At 45.1% G+C, this 22,302-nt stretch overlaps 1 protein-coding gene across 1 annotated transcript in view; it reads left to right on the top strand.

The window, feature by feature from the left end:
- Nucleotides 1-22,302, top strand: part of TEX14 (testis expressed 14, intercellular bridge forming factor) — a 160,430-nt gene that overhangs the window by 55,780 nt on the left and 82,348 nt on the right. The window contains 1 exon segment of the mRNA XM_021067278.1: nucleotides 9,048-9,184. Within this exon segment, the coding sequence (XP_020922937.1) occupies nucleotides 9,049-9,184 (136 nt within the window). The 5' untranslated portion in view covers nucleotide 9,048.

Raw genomic sequence — 22,302 nt, 5'->3', positions numbered from 1 at the left:
GGTCTGTTTTTGGCCTTATTTTGCTTTGTCTGTCTATATATTTCTTGTCTGTGGTCCATTTCTCAGTTTTAAAAGCCAGTAAGTTATCAGTTAGCTGGTAGTTATCCTCCTCCTTTATAGCAGAACCTGTAAATATGTTAGGTCCACCTGGATAATTCTGGGATACTCAACCTTCATCCCTTGCCAATCCAATTTCAAAGCTTTGGTCACATGCATAAAAGGTTTTTTATTTTGTTATTATTTTGGTCGTTTGTCTCTTTTAAAGGGTCATACTCGCGCCATATAGAGGTTCCCAGGCTAGGAACCTACTACTTTAGTCAGTATCAGAGTTCCTGCTTGGTTTTTGTTCCTCAGAATTGCTTTGGCAATTCCTGGTCTTTATGGTTCCGTATAAATTTTTGGATTGTTTGTTGTAGTTCTGTGAAAAATGTCATGGGTAATTTAATGGGGATTGCATTGAATCTGTAGATCTGGATCTGTTGCTGCCAGCCTACACCAGAGCCACAGCAACGCCAGATGCAAGCCGCATCTGCAGCCTACACCATAGCTCACGGCACACTGGGTCCGTAACCCACCGAGCCAGGCCAAGGATTGAACCCGCAACCTCATGGTTCCTAGTCGGATTTGTTTCCACTACGCCACGATGGGAACTCCAGGGTTGTTTCTTTTTGTTTTCAGTTTTATTTAATATTCCAGTTTTATTGACTTACATGCGGCTGTCCAGTTTTCCCAGCACCACTTGCTGAACAGACTATCTTTTCCCCCATTTGCCCCCTTTGTCGAAGGTTAGTTGACCATAGGTTCATTTCTGGGTTCTCCGTGTATGTCTGTTTTGGTACCAGTACCACAATGTCTTGATTACTGTAGCTTTGTAATATTGCCTGAAGTCTACTTTAGTCAATATCAGAGTTCCTGCTTGGTTTTTGTTCCTCAGAATTGCTTTGGCAATTCCTGGTCTTTATGGTTCCGTATAAATTTTTGGATTGTTTGTTGTAGTTCTGTGAAAAATGTCATGGGTAATTTAATGGGGATTGCATTGAATCTGTAGATTGGCCGTTTTTACGAGATTAATTTTTCTAACCCAGGAGCATGGAATATCTTTTTTTTTTTGCTTTTTAGTGCTGCACCCATAGCATGTGGAGATTCCCAGGCTAGGGGTCAGCCTACTCCTCAGCCAAAGCATCCCAGGATCTAAGTCCCGTCTGCGACCTACACCACAGCTCATGGCAACGCCGGATCCTTAACCACTGAGCAAGCCCAGTGATCGCACCCGCAACCTCGTGGTTCCTAGTCGGATTCGTTTCTGCAGCGCCATGACAGGAACTCCATGGAATATCTTTCCGTTTCTTTGAATCCTCTTTAATTTCCTTGATTAATGTTTTATAGTTCTCAGCATTTAAGTCTTTCCCCTCCTTGATCAGGTTTATTCCTAAGTATTTCGTTTTTTGGGGTGCGATTTATAAGAGGTATTGTATTTTCTAATATTTCATTGTTAATATACATATACGTCTGAATGTTGATCAGTGAAACTGGAACACACCCTCAGACCACGCACAAAAATAAACTCAAAATGGCTTAAAGACGTAAACATAAGACAGGACACCATCAAACTCCTAGAAGAGAACATAGGCAAAACATTCTCTACATCAACCGTGCACATGTTTTCTTAGGTCTCCCAAGGCAACAGAAGTAAAGCAAAAATAAACCAATGGGACCTAATCAAATTGATAAGATTTTGCACAGCAAAGGAAACCAAAAAAAAAAAAAAAAGGCAACCTGTAGAATGGGAGGACATAGTTTCAAACAATGCAACTGACAAGGGCTTAATCTTTAAAATATACAAACAGCGTACACAACCCCACAGCAAAAAAACCAACAACCCAATTGAAAAATGGGCAAAAGACCTAAATGGGCATTGCTCCAAAGAAGATCTACAGATGCCCAACAGGCATATGAAAAAAATCCTCAACAGCACTAATTATTAGAGAAATGCAAATCAAAACTAAGGAGGTACCACTTCACACCTGTCAGAATGGCCGTTAAAAATTAACAAGTGAGTCAGCAGAGGAGTTCCCATCGTGGCGCAGTGGTTAATGAATCCGACTGGGAATCATGAGTTTGCGATTCGATCCCTGCCCTTGCTGAAAGGGTTAAGTAAGGATCCGGCGTTGCTAATATGGCTCGGATCCCGAGTTGCTGTGGCTCTGGTATATAGGCCGGTGGCTACAGCTCCAATTGGACCCCTAGCCTGGGAACCTCCATATGCCGCGGGATTGGCCCTAGAAAAAAAGCAAAAAGACAAAAAAAAAAAAAAAAAAAAAACCAAAACAAAACAACAAGTGAGTCAGCAGATAACAAAGAGTTTGGAAAAAAGGGTATCCTCCTATACTGTTGGTGGGAATGTGAATTGGTACAACCACTATGGAAAACAGTATGGTGGGACCTCAGAAAACTACATGTAGAACTACCATATGACCCAGCAGTCTCATGCTTGGGCATATATGCAGACAAAACTCTCCTTGAAAAAGGTAGATGCACCCTGGAGTTCCCAGCGTGGTGCAGCGGAAACAAATCCTGCTAGTACCCATGAGGACGCAGGTTCGATCCCTGGCCTTTCTCAGTGGGTTAATAGGATCTGTCATTGCCTTGAGCTGTGGTGTAGGACGCCTATGAGGCTCGGGTCCAGCGTTGCTGTGGCTGTGGTGTAGGCTGGCAGCTGTAGTTCCAATTCAGCCCCTGGCCTGGGAACCTCCATATGCCCAGGGAGCATCCCTTGAAAAGGCAAAAAGAGGAGTTCCCGTCGTGGCGCAGTGGTTAACGAATCCGACTAGGAACCATGAGGTTGCGGGTTCGGTCCCTGCCCTTGCTCAGTGGGTTAACGATCCGGCGTTGCCGTGAGCTGTGGTGTAGGTTGCAGACGCGGCTCGGATCCCGCGTTGCTGTGGCTCTGGCGTAGGCCGGTGGCTATAGCTCCGATTGGACCCCTAGCCTGGGAACCTCCATATGCTGCGGGAGCGGCCCAAGAAATAACAAAAAGACAAAAAAAAAAAAAAAAAAAAAAAAGAAAAGGCAAAAAGACCAAAAAAAAGAAAGAAAGAAAGAAAGAAAGAAAAGAAAAGAGAGATGCACCTTGGAGTTCCTGTCCTGGCGCAATGGAAACAAATCTGGCTAGTATCCATGAGGACGCAGGTTCGATCCCTGGCCTCGCTCAGGGGGTTAAGGATCTGGCGTTGCAGTGAGCTGTGGTGTAGGCTGGCAGCTGTAGTTCCAATTCAGCCCCTGGCCTGGGAACCTCCATATGCCAAGAGTGCATTCCTAAAAAGCCAAAAAAAAGAAAAAAAAAGAGATACAAGCACCCGTATGTTCATTGCAGCAGCATTCTCAATAGCCACGACATGGAAACAACCTAAATGTCCATCAACAGATGAATGGATTAAGAAGATGTGGTACATATGCACAATGGAAGACTCTCATCCTAAAACACCCAAAGTAATGTCATTTCTAGCCACGTGGATGGAACTAGAGACTCTCATGCCAAGCGAAGTAAGTCAGAAAGAGAAAGGCAAATACCATACAATATCACTTGTATCTGGAACCTAATATACGGCGCAAATGAACCTTTCCACAGAAAAGAAACTCGTGGACTTGGAGAACACTCTTGTGGTTGCCAAGGGGAAGGAGGAGGGAGTGGGATGGACTGGGAATCTGGGGTTAGTGGATGCAAACTATTGCGTTTAGAGTGGATAAGTAGTGAGATCCTGCTGCATAGCACACAGAACTCTATCTGATTACCTGTGATGGAAAACAGTGGAGGGTAATGTGAGAAAAAGAATGTGTGTGTGTGTGTGTGTGTGTGAGAGAGACAGAAAGAGAGAGAGTGGGTCACTTTGCTTACAGCAGAAATGGACAGCACACTGGAAACCAACTACAATGGAAAAACTAAAAATCATTTAGAAATATAAAAAGGAATTGTAAAAATGCATTACTTTAATGTCTTTTTGGAGTTCCTGCTGTGGGTCAGCAGTACCGAACCCAGCTAGTATCCCTGAGGACTCGGGTTGGATCCCTGGCCCCGCTCAGTGGGTTAAGGATCTGGTGGTGGTGGAGTGGTGAGCTGTGGTGTCAGTCTCAGCTGGGACCTGGCTTGGCTGTAGCTGCGTGGCAGGCCAGCAGCTGCAGCTCCAGTTCAGCCCCCAGACCTGGGAATTTGCATGTGCCATGGGTGTGGCCCTGAAAAAGACAAAAGAGAAATTATTTAGTGTACTTCTATGTTTTTTTTTTTTTTTTTTTGTCTTTTTGCTATTTCTTGGGCCGCTCCCCCAGCATATGGAGGTTCTGAGGCTAGGGGTCGAATCGGAGCTGTAGCCACCAGCCTGCACCAGAGCCACAGCAACACGGGATCGGAGCCGCGTCTGCAACCTACACCACAGCTCATGGCAACGCTGGATCATTAACCCACTGAGCAAGCGCAGGGACCGAACCAGCAACCTCATGGTTCCTAGTTGGATTCGTTAACCACTGCGCCACGACGGGAACTCCACTTTTATGTTTTTTTAACTCTTTGCCCGTGGTGTGCAGTGGCTTGATGTGGGATGTCAGTTCCCAGATGTGCTGACCCCTGGGATCTCTCCGGATGGGACCGAACCCAGGCTGCACTGGTAAAAGTGCTAAGTCCTAATCAGTAGATCACCAGGGAACTCCATAAAATCGTTTTGCCCCAAAGGGAGGTAACAGTCACAGGTTCCAGGGATTGGGGCGCGGACATGTTGGTGGGTTGGTAGTCAGCTACCGCATCAAGCAAGGCCGGGGACAGAGTCGTCGGGCGCTGCCGAGTGATGTCACTAGGCGATGCTTGGAGTATGTAGATGAGCGCAGTGGCTGCTGGTCCTGTTCCCTTTCTGCATACTGTGCTTACTTTTGGCAGGAGTTCCAGCGTCCAGCGTGTTTTCGCCAGGCTTTTTTAGTTTTGAGGCGTCGTTTGGGTGCAGGCGGTGGTGTAGCGGGTCCGTGACTGGAGTGACCGTCTGTGCGAAGTGTCTGGGGTCGGAGGGTGAGGAGGCAGGCGAGGCCGGCAACTCATACTTACCTGGCAGGGGAGATACCATGATCACGAAGGTGGTTTTCCCAGGGCGAGGCTTATCCATTGCACTCCGGATGTGCTGACCCCTGCGATTTCCCCAAATGTGGGAAACTCGACTGCATAATTTGTGGTAGTGGGGGACTGCGTTCGCGCTTTCCCCTGGTATTTTGTGGTCTTACAAGTAGATATGTTTTGTTAAGTTTTTTTGTTTTTTTTCGTTTAACTAAGTTTTGGTGTGAGTTGTATTCTTAACGTGGTGTTTGTCATTGTAAACTGGCTTGTAATTGGGCTGTCCCTTTTGCTTTTGTTTGCCTCTGTGGGGGTGTGTTTTTCGTCTGCTCTGGAAACTTCCCCGTACAAAAAACCGTGATTTAACACTTTAAAAGTTAAAGTAGTGTTTTTTGTAACTTTCTGCTGTGAGCTGACTCTTAGGGACAGCCACAGCTCTGCTACCCAATTTGATTGATTCCTTAGGTAAGGTGGACAGCAGGGTAGAATTCATTGACAGATTTCTCACTTTGATGCTGAGGTAGTATAAAGTCAGCTAGATAACCTCGTCCAAGTCATTCAACGTGGAATCAGCCAGTTACACCATCCGGTCACTGAAAGACACCAAGACCCCGGTTGATGCTATGAAAGTGGGAGTAAATGAGATGAAGAAAGCATATACAAGCAAGTGAAAAGTGACCAGATTGAGGATCTAGAAGACCAGCTAAAGAATATGATGGAAGATACAAATGAAATCCAAGAAGCACGGAGTTGTAGTTATGGCAACCCAGAATTAGATGAAGATGACCTAGAAGCAGAGTTGGATGCACTGGTTTGATGAAGACAGTTCTTACTTGGATGAAGCAGCAGCTGCACCTGCAATTCCAGAAGCTGTTTCCATTGATACAAAGAATAAGGATGGAGTCATGGTGGATGAATTCGGATCGACACATATCCCTGCTTCGTAGACTTGCATCATTCAAGTACTTCGTGTGAAATAAACACATATTTTGGGACTAGGAAGTATTTATCTTTCGCAATTTGCCATAACAGATTTGTATTTCCTTCCTGTCTTTGAAGGGAATGAAGAGTTAATTACATTGCTTTTATTGTTTTGTTTTGTTTTCCATTAAGAGACTCATTGCTTGGAGGAAGGTTTCTTCATACTAAATTTTTTTTTTTTTTTTTTTGTCTTTTTAGGGCCACGCACACGGCATATGGAGGTTCCCAGGCTAGAGGTCGAATCAGAGCTGTAGCTGCTGCAACATCAGATCCGAGCCGAGTCTACAGTCTGAGTCTGCGATCTATACCACAACTCACAGCAATGCCGGATCCTTAACCCATCCTCATAAATACTAGTTGGATTTGTTTCTGCTGGGGCACGAAGGCTACTCCCTGAGTTTGGAATTTTTGAAGATAATTTTTTTTTTTTTTTTTTTTGCTGTGACCACAGTATGTGGAAGTTCCCCAGGATTGCTGTGAGAATGCTGGATCCTTAACCGCTAGGCCACCGGGGAACTTCTGGGGTTTTTAATTTATTTATATTACTTGAACATTTTATGTCAAAACATAATCATCATGTGTTTGTGTAAATGCAATTAAATAAAAAATTTAAAGAGATCAAAAGACATTAGGATGGCTATTATTTTATTTTTATTTTATTTTTTTAAGACAAATATTAGGAAGTCCCCTCTCTTGGCTTAGCAGGTTAAGGTATCCACTGTTGTCACTGATCTGGCTCATGTCACTGCTGTGGCATGGTTTCAGTCTCTAGCCCAGGAACTTCTCCATGCAGTGGGCATGGCCAAAAACAAAACCAAAAATTTCATATTGGTAGAAGGCCTGGAAAAATTGGAACCCTTTTGCAGTGCTAATGGTAATGTAAGATGGATGCTAGAATATAATATGGCTGTTCCTCAAAAAATTAAGCAATCTAGGAGTTCCCTGGAAACGAATCTGACTAGCCTCCATGAGGACGTTGGTTTGATCCCTAGCCTCACTCAGTGGGTTAATGATCCGGCATTGCCAAGAGCTTTGGTATAGGTCACAGAAGTGGCCCAAACCCCTCGTTGCTGTGGCTGTGGCGTAGGCCAGCAGCTGTAGCTCCAAGTGGACCCCTAGCCTGGGAACCTCCACATGCCATGGCTGTGGCGGTAAAAGACAGCAACCAAAAAAACCCACGAGAATTGAAAACAGGGATTCATAGCAGCATTATTCACAATAGCCAATGGTGAAATCAACCCATGTCTATCAGTGGAGGAATGGATAAACAAAATGGAGTACATACACACAATGGAAAATTATTCCGCCTTAAAAAGGAAAGAAATTCTGACATATGCTGCAACATGGATGAACCTTGAGAGCATACTGAAATAAGCAAGTGACAAAAAGACAAATACTGTATGTTTCCACCTACATGAAGCACCTAGAGTAGTCTTCAGAGACATAGAAAGTAAAATGGTGGTTGCCAGGGCCCGGGAGGAGGAGAAAATGCAGAGTTGATATCCAATTTGGAAAGATGAAAAAAATCCTTAAGGTAGGGATTCCCTTGGGACGCAGTAGGTGAAAGGTCCGACATTGTCACTGCTGTAACTCTGGTTGCTGCTGTGGTGTGAGTTTAATCCCTGGCCCAGGAACTTCCATATGTCATGGGTACAACCAAAAAGAAAAAAAAAAAAAAAAAGGAAGAAAGAAGTGGAGATTGGAGGGTGGTGATGGTCATACAACAGTGTGAATGTCCTCAGTGCCACTGAACGTCACACTTAACATTTGTTTAAAGGGGTAAATGTTATCTATGTAGAATTTACCACAATAAAATAAAGAAGGAATAAAGGCAATGGCACACAAAGGTGAACATTCCAGAATGACAGGGTCTGCAAACGCACACTGGATTTGTCCAGGTGTCAGAAGGTACTGGGGGCTTTGGCCAGCAGCCCACTGTCTGGGGTATGTGGGAGAAGAACACATTAGCAGGTCCTCAGTGCAGCCAGTCTAGCTGAATGGATGAGTGAAGTAGAGACAGTAAGTGTAGACTCCTTTTTCAAGAATGTTTTCTGCTTTCTTTTTTATAATTAATAAAACCAAAGCCATATGCATATTTATATGCCGTAACTAGCTATTATTAGTGTATTAGTTTGCTAGGACTGCCGTAACAAAATACCAGAGATGGGATGGATTATACTACAGAAATTAATTTTCTCAAGATTCTGGATGCCAGAAGTGCAACATCAAGATGCCAACAGGGTCAGGTTCTTCGAAGCTTCTTTCCTTGGTGTGCAGATGGCCACCTTCTTGCTGCTTATTCACATGGTTTATGCTCTATGCAAGCGCCCCTTGGGTCTCTTCCTCTTCTTATAAGGGAGTTCCCATGGTGGCTCAGAGGAAACGAATCTGACTAGGAACCATGAGGATGCGGGTTCAATCCCTGGCCTCGATCAGGGGGTTAAGATCTGGTGCTGGTGTTGCCGTGGCTGTTGTGTAGGCTGGTGGATACAGCTCCGGTTAGATCCCTAACCCAGGAACCTCCATATGTTGCAGGTGCGGCCCTAAAAAGACAAAAAGACAATATATATGTATGTGTATTGAGCTCTTCAATTTCACCAGTAACATTGAGAATAAACTTTAATTTTGTAGCATTTCAGTAATTGTACCCGTAATCCTGTTCCTTATAAATGAAAGTGCACAAGAAGTGAAAGAGGGAGTTCCCTTCATGGCTCAGAGGTTTATGAACCTGACTGGGAACCATGAGGATGTGGGTTTGATTGATCCCTAGCGTCGCTCAGAGGGTTAAGGATCCAGTGTTGCTGTGGTTGTGGTGTAGGCTGGCCGCTGTAGCTCCTATTGGACCCCTAGACGGGGAACTTCCACGTGCGGCCCTAAAAAGCAAAAAAAAAAAAAAAAAAAAGACGAAAGGAATCTAAGTTGTTTCTTTGCATTTCTGATTCAATTGGAATAAATGTAATGCCTCCTTTTGAAACAGGATGTCTCGGGCTGTTCATCTTCCAGTCCCATGTCCGGTTCAGCTTGGTTCGTTAAGAAATGACTCTTTGGAAGCACAGCTACATGAGTATGTCAAACAAGGGAACTACGTGAAAGTGAAGAAGATCCTGAAGAAAGGTAGGCCCTGTACTGAAATGGCAGATGCACCCTGATTCGCATTACTGAGTAGCGTTGGAAGACAAACCAGGTACATCATAAAACTATGAGTTCTTGGGGAAATTGGAGGTTTAAGCTTAGAGATAAGATACCTCCGCCAGTGCAGTCAATAGAGGTCTTAAATCACTGGACGCTGGCTTACCTCCTTAAGGCCTTCCAGCTGTTAGGCTCCTAAAGGTTTCTCATGGGACCCCAGCCACCCTCCTCCGCTTCTGCCTGATTCCCTTTTCCTTCAAATCTCTTCCACCCACTGAGTATTCTGAGGCCTGTCATGGAGTGAGAAGGTCAGATTTCACAGCTCTCCTCTTCTTTGATCCTTAGACTCACTTGGTGCTTTTGTTTTCAGGGTTTTTGCTTCTTGTTTTGTTTGTTTTGGTTTTTTGGTTTTTCTAGGTCGGCAGCTGCAGCTCTGATTCAGCCCCTAAACTGGGAACTTCCATGTGCTGTGCGTGCAGCCTAAAATGTGAAAAAAAAGTTATACTCCTTTTATAGTTCTTATAAACTATTGGCTATACTACTTTTGTTGTGTAATATACCCTTGTAGCTTATTTATTTATTTATTTATTTATTTTTGTCTTTTTGTCTTTTTGTTGTTGTTGTTGTTGTTGCTATTTCTTGGGCCGCTCCCGCGGCATATGGAGGTTCCCAGGCTAGGGGTCAAATCGGAGCTGTAGCCACCGGCCTACGCCAGAGTCACAGCAACGCGGGATCCGAGCCGTGTCTGCAACCTACACCACAGCTCACGGCAACGCCGGATCATTAACCCACTGAGCAAGGGCAGGGACCGAACCCGCAACCTCATGGTTCCTAGTCGGATTTGTTAACCACTGTGCCACGACAGGAACTCCCTTATTTATTTTTTTATTTCATTTTATTTTATCTTTTGGTTTTTCAAGGGATCAAAACTACATCCTTATGGATACTAGTCAGATTCATTTCTGCTAAGTCATGACAGGAACTCCTGTAGCTTATTTATTTTATACATTGTAGTTTGTATCTCTTAATCCCCACCCCTCTTCTGTCACTCCCCCTTTCCCTCTCTCTACTGGTAACCACTAGTTTGTTATATAAGTCTGTGACGCTGTTTCTTTTTTATTAGGTTCATTAGCTTGTTTTTTGTTGTTGTTGTTTTTTATATTTGGCCACACATACATCATGCAGAAGTGCCTGGGCCAAGGATCGAACCTGTGCCCCAGTATTGATGGTGCTAGACAGTGCTCGGCAACCAGGGAGCTCCTTGTTTTATTTTATTTATTTATTTATTTATTTATTTATTTTTGTTTTTTTGCTATTTCTTTGGGCCGCTCCCACGGCATATGGAGGTTCCCAGGCCAGGGGTCGAATCGGAGCTGTAGCCCCTGGCCTACGCCAATGCCACAGCAACGTGGGATCTGAGCCGCATCTGCAACCTACACCACAGCTCACGGCAGCGCTGGATCCTTAACCCACTGAGCAAGGGCAGGGACCGAACCCGCAACCTCATGGTTCCTAGTCGGATTCGTTAACCACTGCGCCACGATGGGAACCTCCCTTGTTTTATTTTTGATTCCACGTGTAAGTTTTATCATACAATACTTGTCTGTCTCTGTTTGACCTAATGCATCTTAAATTTTTGGCACTAAGCTAGAGCGGAGGATGGAGTTGATGGGTAAAACTGGATATGAATAGTACTTTGTATCTGGATTTTTTTTTTTTTTTTTTTTTTTTTGGTCTTTTTAGGGCCACGCTGCAGCATATGGAAGTTCCCAGGCTAGGGGTGGAATTTGAACTGTAGCTGTCGGCCTACACCACAGCCACAGCAGCACCAGATCCAACTCATGTCTGTGACCTGCACCACAGCTCATGGCAGCGCCAGATCCTTAACCCACTGAGCGAGGTCAGGGATTGAACCCACATCCTCATGGATACCAGTCAGGTTCGTTACCACTGAGCCACAACGGGAACTCCCTGTGTCTGGAAATTTTGTCTAAAGCCTCAGGGTGAAGATCAAGGGGTAATAAATTCCCCCACAGTCTAAAGCAGAGCTTCTTAGGAGATAGCCAAAATGATCCTTGGACCTTCAACTCCATCATTCACCTCAGGCCTGTCCAAGAGAGGTGATGGGGTAGTGACGGGAGTGTCAGTGGAAAAGATTCTTTAAAAGGCATTCACTTAGTACAACCACTATGGAGAACAGCATGGAGGTTCCTTAAGAAACTAAATGAAGAACTGTCATATGACCCAGCAGTCCCACTCCTGGGCATATATCCAGAGAAAACCATCATTTAAAAGGGCAGGAGGAGTTCCCGTCGTGGCGCAGTGGTTAACAAATCCGACTAGGAACCATGAGGTTGCGGGTTCGGTCCCTGCCCTTGCTCAGTGGGTTAACGATCCGGCGTTGCCGTGAGCTGTGATGTAGGTTGCAGATGCGGCTTGGATCCCGCGTTGCTGTGACTCTGGCGTAGGCCGGTGGCTACAGCTCCGATTCAACCCCTAGCCTGGGAACCTCCATATGCCTCGGGAGCGGCCCAAGAAATAGCAACAATGACAACAACAACAACAACAAAAATAAAATGTTTACGTGTATAAAAAAAAAAAAAAAAAAGGCAGGAGTTCTCTCACACACACATACACACAAAATCCAAACTGATACTCTGCCTTTTAATTGGAGTGTTTAATCCAGTAACACTTAATGTAAATAATGATATGGTTGGATTTAGCATTAACATTTTATTAGGTTATTTGCTTTCTGTTTGTTCTCTGTTTTTTGTTCTTTCTATTCTCTTTTCTGTCTTCTTTTGACTTAACCAAATATTTTTTTAGAATTCAATTTTAATTTAATTTAGCTATTGTTTTTTAGCTATACTCTCTAAATTTTTTTAATGGTTGCTCTAGTGATTATATATCTTTACTTTTTCAGTCTACTAAGAGTTAATATTGTATCAGAGCTCCCACTCTGGTGAAAAGCATTGGTGGCATCTTGGGAGCACTGGGATGTGGCTTCGATCCCTGCCCAGCACAGTGGGTTAAAGATCTGGCATTTACACAGCTGCTGCTTAGGTTGAGACTTTGGTGCGGATCTGATTCCTGGCCGGGGAGCTCCATATGCTGATGGGTGGCCAAAAATGGGGGAAAAAAAGTTAATATTGTATCACTTCGAATAAATTAAGCCTTATAATATATACAACCATGTAAACTCATTTCTTTCCTTCCCCTGTCCTTTATATTAAAGATGTCATCAGTTTTACATCTGCATGAGTTATGAATCCCATAATATAATTTTATAATTTTTACTTAAAACAGACAATATACTTTAAAGAAATTAAGAGGAAAAACTAATCTTTAGCATTTACCTATGTATTTACCATTTCTGGTGCTCTTCATTCTTTCAGGAAGGCTTTAGTTTCCTTCTTCAGCCTGAAGAATTACCTTTAACATTTCTTGTACTGTAGATCTTCTGAAAATAAATTTTTTCTTTTTTCTTTTTGCCTTTTTGCCATTTCTAGGGCTGCTTCCCATGGCATATGGAGGTTCCCAGGCTAGGGGTCAAATGGGAGCTGTAGCCTCTGGCCTACACCATAGCAACACCAGATCCAAGCCACATCTGTGACCCATACCACAGCTCATGGCAACGCCAGATCCTTAACCCACTGAAGGAGGCCGGGGATCAAACCTGGCCTCCTCCATTTCCACTGAGCCACGAAGGGAACGCCTAGATTTTTATTTCGAAATGGTTGCTCTGGCTGCAGAAGGCTGTGAGGTATGAGAAGGGGGAGAAAAGAGTAGGTAGGATGACTTGTTTTAAACTTGAACAAATGGGTTGAATGTGGTGTCTTTGAAAGAGGAATAGGTTTGGGAAGGAAGCTATTGTGAGAAATAACTCACCTGCCCAAACTCCAAGAATGGACTCAGAGACACGGAGTGCAGCCCAAGCGAGACTTAGTGGAGGTCTCACCAGATCGGGTGTCTGGTGGGCAGGTACACCCGGTGCCCCTACAACAAGCAATCACATTCCCCTGCCCGCAAGTCCCTCCCCCGGTTCCTCATTGGCTGAGAACTTTGGGGTGCAGAGTCTTCCCGGTTGTCATTTTCTCTTTTCTTCCCAGTTTAGGTGTCGGTTCTGGGGCGGCCTTTTGCTTCTCCCTTCTCGCTCATTAATTCCCTCTCTTGTGTTTTGAATTCACCAGTAGAGTGAGCCTGTGCGAAACCCTAGTCACTCCACCCTTCCTACCCAGGACTTCGCTGTGTGGCCCCAGGGTTGTTTGCTAAGGATTTTTCCAAATTCCTGGTTTACATAGACATTATCAAGGACTTTCCAGATTTGTGAGCCTTAACAGTTGTCAGTCAGCAACAAGTCATTATGCAGGCTATGCATGTAAGCTAGCTGGTGGTAGTTCCCCAGTCTTAAGTTAGCATTTACTCTTGAAAATGGACCGTTAAACATTAATATTTCTTACACTATTTTAAGTCGGTTTGGGTCACCTGAGTTTGAGACATCTGTAATTCAGCTAAGTGGAATGTCACATAGAAGCTGGATATATAAGCCAGCAGCTCAGAAGAGGTCTGACTGCAGATACATGTTATAAAAACAGGGATGATCAAGAGAAAGGGGGCCAAGGTCTGTGGCACAGCCAATTAAGGTGTCACTGCGGTAGCGCAGGTTGGATTTCTGGCCCAGGAACTTCCACTTGCCGTGGATGTAGCCAAAAATTATAATAACGGTGATAGTAAAAGAGAAAGGGGAGAGGGAGAAAATCGCCTTATTCCTCCTTCTTCAAGTCTTCCCTCATTAATTCCTCATGGATGTCGAGCAGGGGGCAGTTTTGACCCTACATGGCCCATCCAGGACTGTCATGGCACCATGGAGAAATTAATTCAGGCTTCAGAATAATGGGGCCTTTCACTTTGAAATGTCACCTTTCCCTAAATTATTATATTTTCGTGTGTGCAGAGTATGTCTTAGGGGTCATTAACTTGTTGACATCATGGGGCAGGATGGCCTTATTTTTCTCACTATTGTTTTATTGTCTTGAGGCATGACTCGTGTGTTCATTGCATGATTTCGTTGCATGAGTTGCTTGCTTTGGCTGTTAGGCAAGCCTGTCTGGCTTTGCCATTAAGCAGCTTTGCTTTGTTTCACCAGTGAAGCAAGTCCACATATTTTAGGATTTTCCCATTGCATTCTTGAGTGACCGTTAACATACCGTGATCTCCCAAAGCCCCCTCAGTTTCCCTCTTTATCTTCAGTCCCTTAGTGAGATTTCTTAGTGAACTGTTTGATTATCTTACTCTACCCCTGTCAAAGTGACTAAAAACAGTTACACACCCTCATGTGTAAGGTGTTTTCTTTTTTTTGTCGCATCTGTGGTATGTGGAAGTTCCTAGTCCAGGGATCGAACCCTAGTCACTGCAGTGTCAACACCAGATCCTTGACCCAGTAAGCCTCAAGGGAACTCCAAGGTGTGTTCTTTGAGAAGCCGGGACCAACTTTTGCCATAAGTAAATAGGTAGGCTTCCTCTAAGACTTGGAAGCCAGGAAGATGAGTCATTTAAGACTGAACTTTGAGGGATGGCATATTTAGTTCTTTCCTCTGGAAATGAATTTTTTGTGTGTGCGTGTGTGTGTCTTTTTGCCTTTTCTTGGGCCACTCCCTCGAATATGGAGTTTCCCAGGCTAGGGTTCTAATCAGAGCTGTAGCCTCCAGCCTACGCCGGAGCCACAGCAACGCGTGATCTGAGCCACATCTGCAGCTCACGGCAATGCCGGATCCTTAACCCACTGAGCAAGGCCAGGGATCGAACCCGCAACCTCATGGCTCCTAGTCGGATTCGTTAACCACTGAGTCACGATGGAAATGCCCCAGAAATGAATTTGATTGGAGACTAGACCTCCAGAGGGAGACACTCTGGTTTTCTTTCTTTCTTTCTTTTTTTTTTTTTCAATGAAAAGATACTAATAACCATCATCCGAGCCTTAGTGCAATAGTAACAAAAGTCAGTGATAACGGGTTGCTGTAACAAATACAACAATGAAAATGTCTGAAATATTGTGAGAATTACCAAAATGTGACAGAAGACACCAAGTGAACAAATGCTGTTGGAAAAATGACTTGCTCAAGACAGGGTTGCCCCCAAAAAGATGTTATCTGCAAAGTGCAATAAAATAAGCCTGTACTGTACACTGCCTTACTAGTTTCACAATAGAAGGAAGCAGTCTCCTCATGTACCACTTAAGACCGAAAGTTGTGCTCCCTGAATTACAGAATGAAAAGAATTCAAAGTAAACGTAATGGCTCTTATAAAGCAAAGCTTACAATTTACCATTTTAAATTAACAACCTATCCATAAAATACTTAACGTGGTGTTCTTTGGGGATTGTGAGCAAGAAAGGCTTAGCCCTGGCACCACAGAACATAAACATACTTGTAAGGCCAATTCCTTATGTGAGTTAGGCCTGTGCTCACTGCCCCTGTTATGATACAGAGACACCCCTCTCATCTCCTGGTTTCTTCATACTCGGAATCTCTTGGCATTTCTACTCTCCCCTCAGAGTGTGCCGTTATCCCATCTCCAGGACACACGCATTTCACAAGAAGGCTTGCTCTTCTGATGCCCTGGGAGAAGGGGCAAAAACCAATCTAGCAGGGACCTTACACGTTGATGGCTGATGGTCCAGGCCGGTTTAGTGAAGGAATGCTGGTAGACAATCAAACCTTTTCCCCAACCCCTGGGTGAAAACAGCTTTGCTTCCTCTAAGACTGTTCTTTAGCTTTTACCACTTACCTTTTGTGGCAAACGTGGCAAGGGCTTAAGTGGACCCTGACCATTGTTTTTACCCAGTAGCCCAGGTGATATGGTTGGGACTTCTGCTTACAGCTCAGGTGTTAAGAACCCAAGTTTCCTTCATACCCCCAGCTCCTTTACCTTAATCGCAGTGATATAGCAAAGGCATTTTTTCCGCCGCCCATCGATGTTGGTGTTGAGAGCTCGCAAAATGTGCTGGAACTTCTCAGGGATTACTAGAGACATGGCTGCGGCGCTGCAGCGGCGGCACATAGGCCTCCAGTGGAAGAGCCACACTGGTTTTCCAGAAGGAACCCCACCTCAATCCAATGCAGGCTGCACCCAGGACCACCTGCGGTTCCCTGAGGAACATCTGTGAGAACAGTGAAATAATCACACCCTTATCCTCCAGCTGTTGAGAAGATAAAGTGAGACAGGGGGTTAAAATGCCAATCGTGGAGAAGGCACTCGTAACCACTATGGGTACCTTTATTATTAAGCCAGATTAGACCGGTTCTTTTGTCTCTTTTCCTCTTCGCCTGACCTCTCTGGTTCAAGGCAAAGGAAACCGTATTCCTCCAAGTTTCTACAGGCCAGAGGCTATCCACACGGACCCACAGCCAGCAGAGCGTTCCCTCAGCCTACGGCGGGTCGAGGTCGCCGGATCTGGACCCAGCTGTCCCCGGGCGCGGTGGGCGGGGTAATAGCGTCGAGGGAGAGTCCTCTGCTCGCAGTGTGTGATTAGCTGCCTGGAAGCCATATGTTAACGAAGTCTGCTACTGCTTTGAAGAGTTTCTGAAAGAGTTAGGGGTAAAAAGCGAAACTGGTTTTGAACTTTGTCATTTCACCGAATAGTTTGGTATATGAAACAAAAAAAGTTTCTGGAAAGGGAAGTGAGCTGACAGAAATGTGACCATGAGTAAAAAGTGCACGGCTGTCCCAGACGCAGCCTCGGCTGGGTCTGTGTGGCTAAGACTATACTTTCAGGGATCATTTCTATAGTCTGTGACTGGAGAAGTTTCTCTGAACGTGTAGAGCACCCGAAACCACGAGGAAGAGACGCAGTGTTCTCTCCTGAGCGTGAAGCTGGCATTTGGTGTTGTCTGTGCAGCTGCCACTTGCCCTTGATGATCGTTCTCCTCTCTCTGGTTGAGAGAGGCAGAGGGAGTGAACACCGTCTGAGTGGTTTCATTTACAACCTGATGCGTTTAAAGGTAGTTTATGGCAATAATGAACTTTTGTAATACTGTGTTCTTCAATTCTTAAGACTTTTAGTATTTTGGGAGATTATTTTTGACTTGGGGTTCTGGTTCTTCGTCTTTTTTTTACTTAGTTTTAGTTTATGGGAGTAATTTCTCTTTTACTATTTACTTTACACTCCTAGGTTCTGTTTAGTCGTCTTGAATTTCCTGCATTAACTCTTAGGCTCATAGGTTCTATTAGTCAAATTTTGAATCTCCTGCACTAATCCTTGAAGTCATCTATGTTAATCTCACCTTTTCTTCCATCATTTTATACCACTCTAGGATATTTATTTGACTTTAGGTTACAACTTGTTATTTTTTCCTGGCTGAACCCCTAGCATATGGAAATTTCGCAGTCCAGGGGTCCAATCCCAGCCACAGCTGTGATCTCAAGATCCTTGACCTGTGCCACAGCAGGAACTCCCCAACTTTTTTATTCATCTCATCAAGGATATTTACTTGTCTTTGTGCTAATTATTTTAAGCTTTTGATTATGAATGTTTTAGATTGTAAGAATATTTGAGGAGTTCCCATCATGACGCAGTGGTTAAGGAATCCAACTAGGAGCCATGGGGTTTTGGGTTCGATCCCTGGCCTCGCTCAGTGGGTTAAGGATTCGGCATTGCCGTGAGCTGTGGTATAGATCACAGGCCCGGCTCAGATCCCAGCTGCTGTGGCTGTGGTGTAGGCTGGCAGCAACAGCTCCGATTGGACCCCTAGCCTGGGAACCTCCATATGCCATGGGAACGGCCCTAGAAAAGGCAAAAAGACAATCTTTCAGTTGTACACACAATGATTCCATATTCATACCTCTTGAAAAATGATCACCACACCAAGTCTAGTTTACATTTATCACTTTACATAGTTACACAAATTTTTTTTCTTTTTCTTTTTTTTTTTTTTTTTTGTCTATTTGTCTTTTGTTGTTGTTGCTATTTCTTGGGCCGCTCCCGCGGCATATGGAGGTTCCCAGGCTAGGGGTTGAATCGGAGCTGTAGCCACCGGCCTACGCCAGAGCCACAGCAACTCGGGATCCGAGCCGCGTCTGCAACCTACACCACAGCTCACGGCAACGCCGGATCGTTAACCCACTGAGCAAGGGCAGGGACCGAACCCGCAACCTCATGGTTCCTAGTCGGATTCGTTAACCACTGCGCCATGACGGGAACTCCCTCTTTTTTTTTTTTTTAGGGCCACACCCACGGTATATGGAGGGTCCCACCCTAGGTGTCCAATCAAAACTGTAGCTGCACTCTATGCCACAGCCACAGCAACGCTGGATCTGAGCCCCATCTGCGACCTGCACCACAACTCACAGCAACGCCGGATCCTTAACCCACCGAGCGACGCTGGGGATCGAACCCCCGTCTTCAAGGATGATAGTTGGGTTCGTTAACCGCTGAGCCACGACGGGAACTCCAATTTTTTTCTTGTTGTTGGAACTTTTAAGATTACTCTCTTGTTATCTTTTGAAGTGCAGCACAGTATTATTCATTATAGTTGCCATGCTGTACTTTCCTGTGACATTTATAACTAAACTTTGTACCTTTTGACTCCCTTCTCTGTTTTGCCTCCCCCACCCCCACTTCCACCCCAATACACATGGATTCTGAAGAAGTGAAAGGAGCCGAGAATCTGCTCATTTTCTAGGAGGCCAAGGGGTGGCATGGATGGTGAGGTGGGAGTCCTCAGGAAGGTTGGAGGAACAGAGAATGGAAAGATCTTAAATAACAAGGACTCAGACCAGAGACAAGGGGCCCTTGGATGAAGGTGCCTGGAAGGCACCTTATAACTGCAAGACATCACGAGCTGTTCTCGGACCTGGCCAGATTGCCCCAACACTGTCCTTTTCTCTCAGGGAATTTAATTCCGAGCACTAAGAGATTCTATTGGAAGTGGTTTGATGAGATGGACCTGATAGGCATATTAGTCATGTTACAGTGATGCAATTAAAAAATGTGGATGATTCAGAAACCCAGGTGTATGTCCCCATAGCACTGTGCTTTCTGGCATCCTGGAAGATGTAGGGCAGAAGCATTTTTTTGGTGTCTTTTTTAAAAAATTTATATTTTGCCTTTTTACAGCCGCACCCTTGGCATATGGAAGTTCTCAGGCTAGGGATCAGATCAGAGCTGTAGCTGCCGGCCTACACCACAGCCACAGCAATGCCAGATCCAAGCTGCAGGTGTGAACTGCACCACAGCTTGTGGGAACACCAGATCCTTAACCCACTGAGCGAGGCCACTGATTGAACCCACATCGTCATGGATACTAGTCAGGTTCTTAACCTCCTGAGCCACAAGGAGAACTCCGAGCAGAAGCATTTTGACAACAGAAAGTTAAGTGACTTAAACAGTTACGTTTCCCTTAGGTATAAAGTGTGCTCTTTGAGGAGAAGCTGGGACTAACTTTTGCCAGAAGTAAATGGGTAGGCTTCCTTTGAAACAGAGAAACCAGGAAGATCAGTCATTCAAGAGTGAACTTTGAGGAATTCCCTTTGTGGCTCAGCGGGTTAAGAACCCAACTAGTATCCTTGAGGATGAGGATTCAATCCCTGGCCTCACTCAGTGGGTTAAGATCCAGCGTTGCCATAAACTGTGGTTGTAGGTCCCAGATGTGGCCTTGTCTGGTCTTGCTGTGGCTGTGGTGTAGCCCGGCAGCTGTACCTTCGATTTGTCTCCTAGCCTGGGAACTTGCATGTGCCACACCTTCCACCCTTAAAAAGCCAGAAAGCCCCCCCCCCCCCAAAAAAAGTCAGAACGTGTGAGCAGGTAGTCCAGTCATGGTACAGAACCAAAAGGGGCTGTTTTCCAGGGCTGGTTCTAAGCCACCCAGTCCCCCTCCTTGCCTCAGTCCCAGTGACCTCTTCCCAGAGTTTGAAAAGGACAGCCTTGAATGTAACCTCTAAAATGTGCTAATCCCTGGAATCAGCGAGATAGTCAGTCACTAGCAAAGGCCAAGGCCCGCCCTTTCCTTTAGAGCTGGCAGAGGCGAGGCGGGATTTAGCAGATCAGTGGCCTGAATGCTTCGGGAAGTTGAAAGATGCAGGTTGTCATTGGCTGTCAGGCGGTAATATGGTAATTAGGTGTGGTTGTTTTCAAAACTGCTGTCTTCAGTTCTGGTTGAATGTTGAAAGGAGTGGGCAAGTGCTAGCGTTTGAGGGATTGTATCACATAAGCGATTTCTCGTTTTCCCAGCAGAGGCAGTAACGGGGGTGGGGTGGGGAGGGAGTGTCTCGCCCTCAGTGCAAAGTGGAGGGCTGGCCCGGACCCGGCCTCGGCTGGGCCTGTGTGGCTAAGACTATACTTTCAGGGATCATTTCTATAGTCTGTGACTGGAGAAGTTTCTCTGAACGTGTAGAGCACCCGAAACCACGAGGAGGAGACGCAGTGTTCTCTCCTGAGCGTGAAGCCGGCTCTTGGTGTTGCCTGTGCAGCTGCCACTTGCCCTTGATGATCGTTCTCCTCTCTCTGGTTGAGAGAGGCAGAGGGAGAGAACACCGTCTGAGTGGTTTTGTGATGTATCTTGTGTTGTCTGTGGTAGTGTTATTTTCCTTCCTGTGTTATGCTCAAGGTTAATCCTCTTGGCATCTAGGTTTGTGCAAAGTTCTTTGAATTTCTTGCTGTTTCTCTTTAGTTTCAGCCTGTATTTTATTTTGAGCTTTATAAGACAAGGAGTCTCTAGCTTTTTGTGTTTGGGGTGTTTTTCCTTTTCTCTTGATACTTGGAAAAGTGAGTTTTTTCATGTGTGTTTTTGAATCTTCTAAAATATTTCTTGGCTCAGCTGAGTTTTATTTTTGTGTCTTTTTAGGGCAGGAACCTCAGCATATGGAGGTTCTCAGGCTAGGGGTTAAGTCTGAGCTGTAGCTGCTGGCCTGCTACGCCACAGCAACATTGGATCCGAGCCTGGTGATCAAGCCCGTGTCCTCACTGTTGCGTGTCAGATTTGTTACTGCTGAGCCATGACGGGTACTTACATCATTTTTTATTACGGTAGAATATAGACTTTATTTTTATTTTGTTTTTGCCATATTTTTGTTTGTATTCTTAGCGTCGCGCCTGCGGACATGGACGTTCCCAAGCTAGGGGTAGAATCGGAGCTGTAGCTGCCGGCCTGTGATGGAGGCCTGGAAACAAACCCTCGTCTTCATGGATCCTGGTCGGGTTTGTTACCACGGAGCCACTACTAGAATTCCTTTTTTCGTCATATTTCTAATTATCCTGGATCCTGAACCCACTGTGCTGTCAGGGAATTTGGGTTATGCATACTTTAGGTTTCTAGAGTGTATGTTATGCTTCCATCTCCTCCATCTCTTACGGTTATTTCCTGTTTTGTGTGGCGTTGCTGTGGCTGCAGCTCGTATTCCACCCCTAGCCCGGGCACCTCCACATGCAGCAGGTGCAGCCCGAAAAAGAAAAAGGAAATGTAGGTCCCAAGATTAAAACAGGGGACTCCAGGGCTCCCACTGTGGTGCAACAGGATCGTCAGTGGAGCCACAGTTTAGGCTTAGGTCTTGACCGCGTCTCGGATCTGATCCCTGGCTGGGGAGCTCCATGTGCCATGGGGCGGCCAAAAGTGAAAAAACAAACACACGAAAAAACCCAGGCGATCCATGTAAAAGGTTTAATAGATAGGAGTTCCCTGGTGGCTTGGTGGGTTATGGATCCGGTTGTTCTTACATGTCACTGCTGTGGTGTGGGTTTGGTCCCTGGCCTGAGAACTTCTGAAGAAAAGAAGCAAAAGAAAAAAAAAAGAAAAAGAAAACCACAAAAACCAAACAAAAACGAGTTTGGTAGATGGGCTGGGATATGTTAAAGTACTTTAGAAATGGTAGTACTGTAGAAATTGTTTTGATTTTTTGGTTGCTTTTTATGGCTGCACCAGAGGCATGTGGAAGTTCCCTGGCCATGGAGTGAATCCCAGCCAGATGTTTTTAATCCACTGGGCTGACTGGGGATCAAACCTGCATCTCCACAGCAACCCAAGCTACTGCAGTCAGATTCTTAACCTACTGCACCAAGGCAGGGACCCCTTTTCTTTTTTTTTTCTTCCTCCTCGGTAAACAAGAGAAAC

This window comes from Sus scrofa, chromosome 12 (assembly GCF_000003025.6).
Source record: "Sus scrofa isolate TJ Tabasco breed Duroc chromosome 12, Sscrofa11.1, whole genome shotgun sequence".
Classification (NCBI taxonomy): domain Eukaryota; kingdom Metazoa; phylum Chordata; class Mammalia; order Artiodactyla; family Suidae; genus Sus; species Sus scrofa.
Note: the sequence above shows the minus strand (reverse complement) of the source record. Positions and strands in the feature narration are given on the sequence as shown.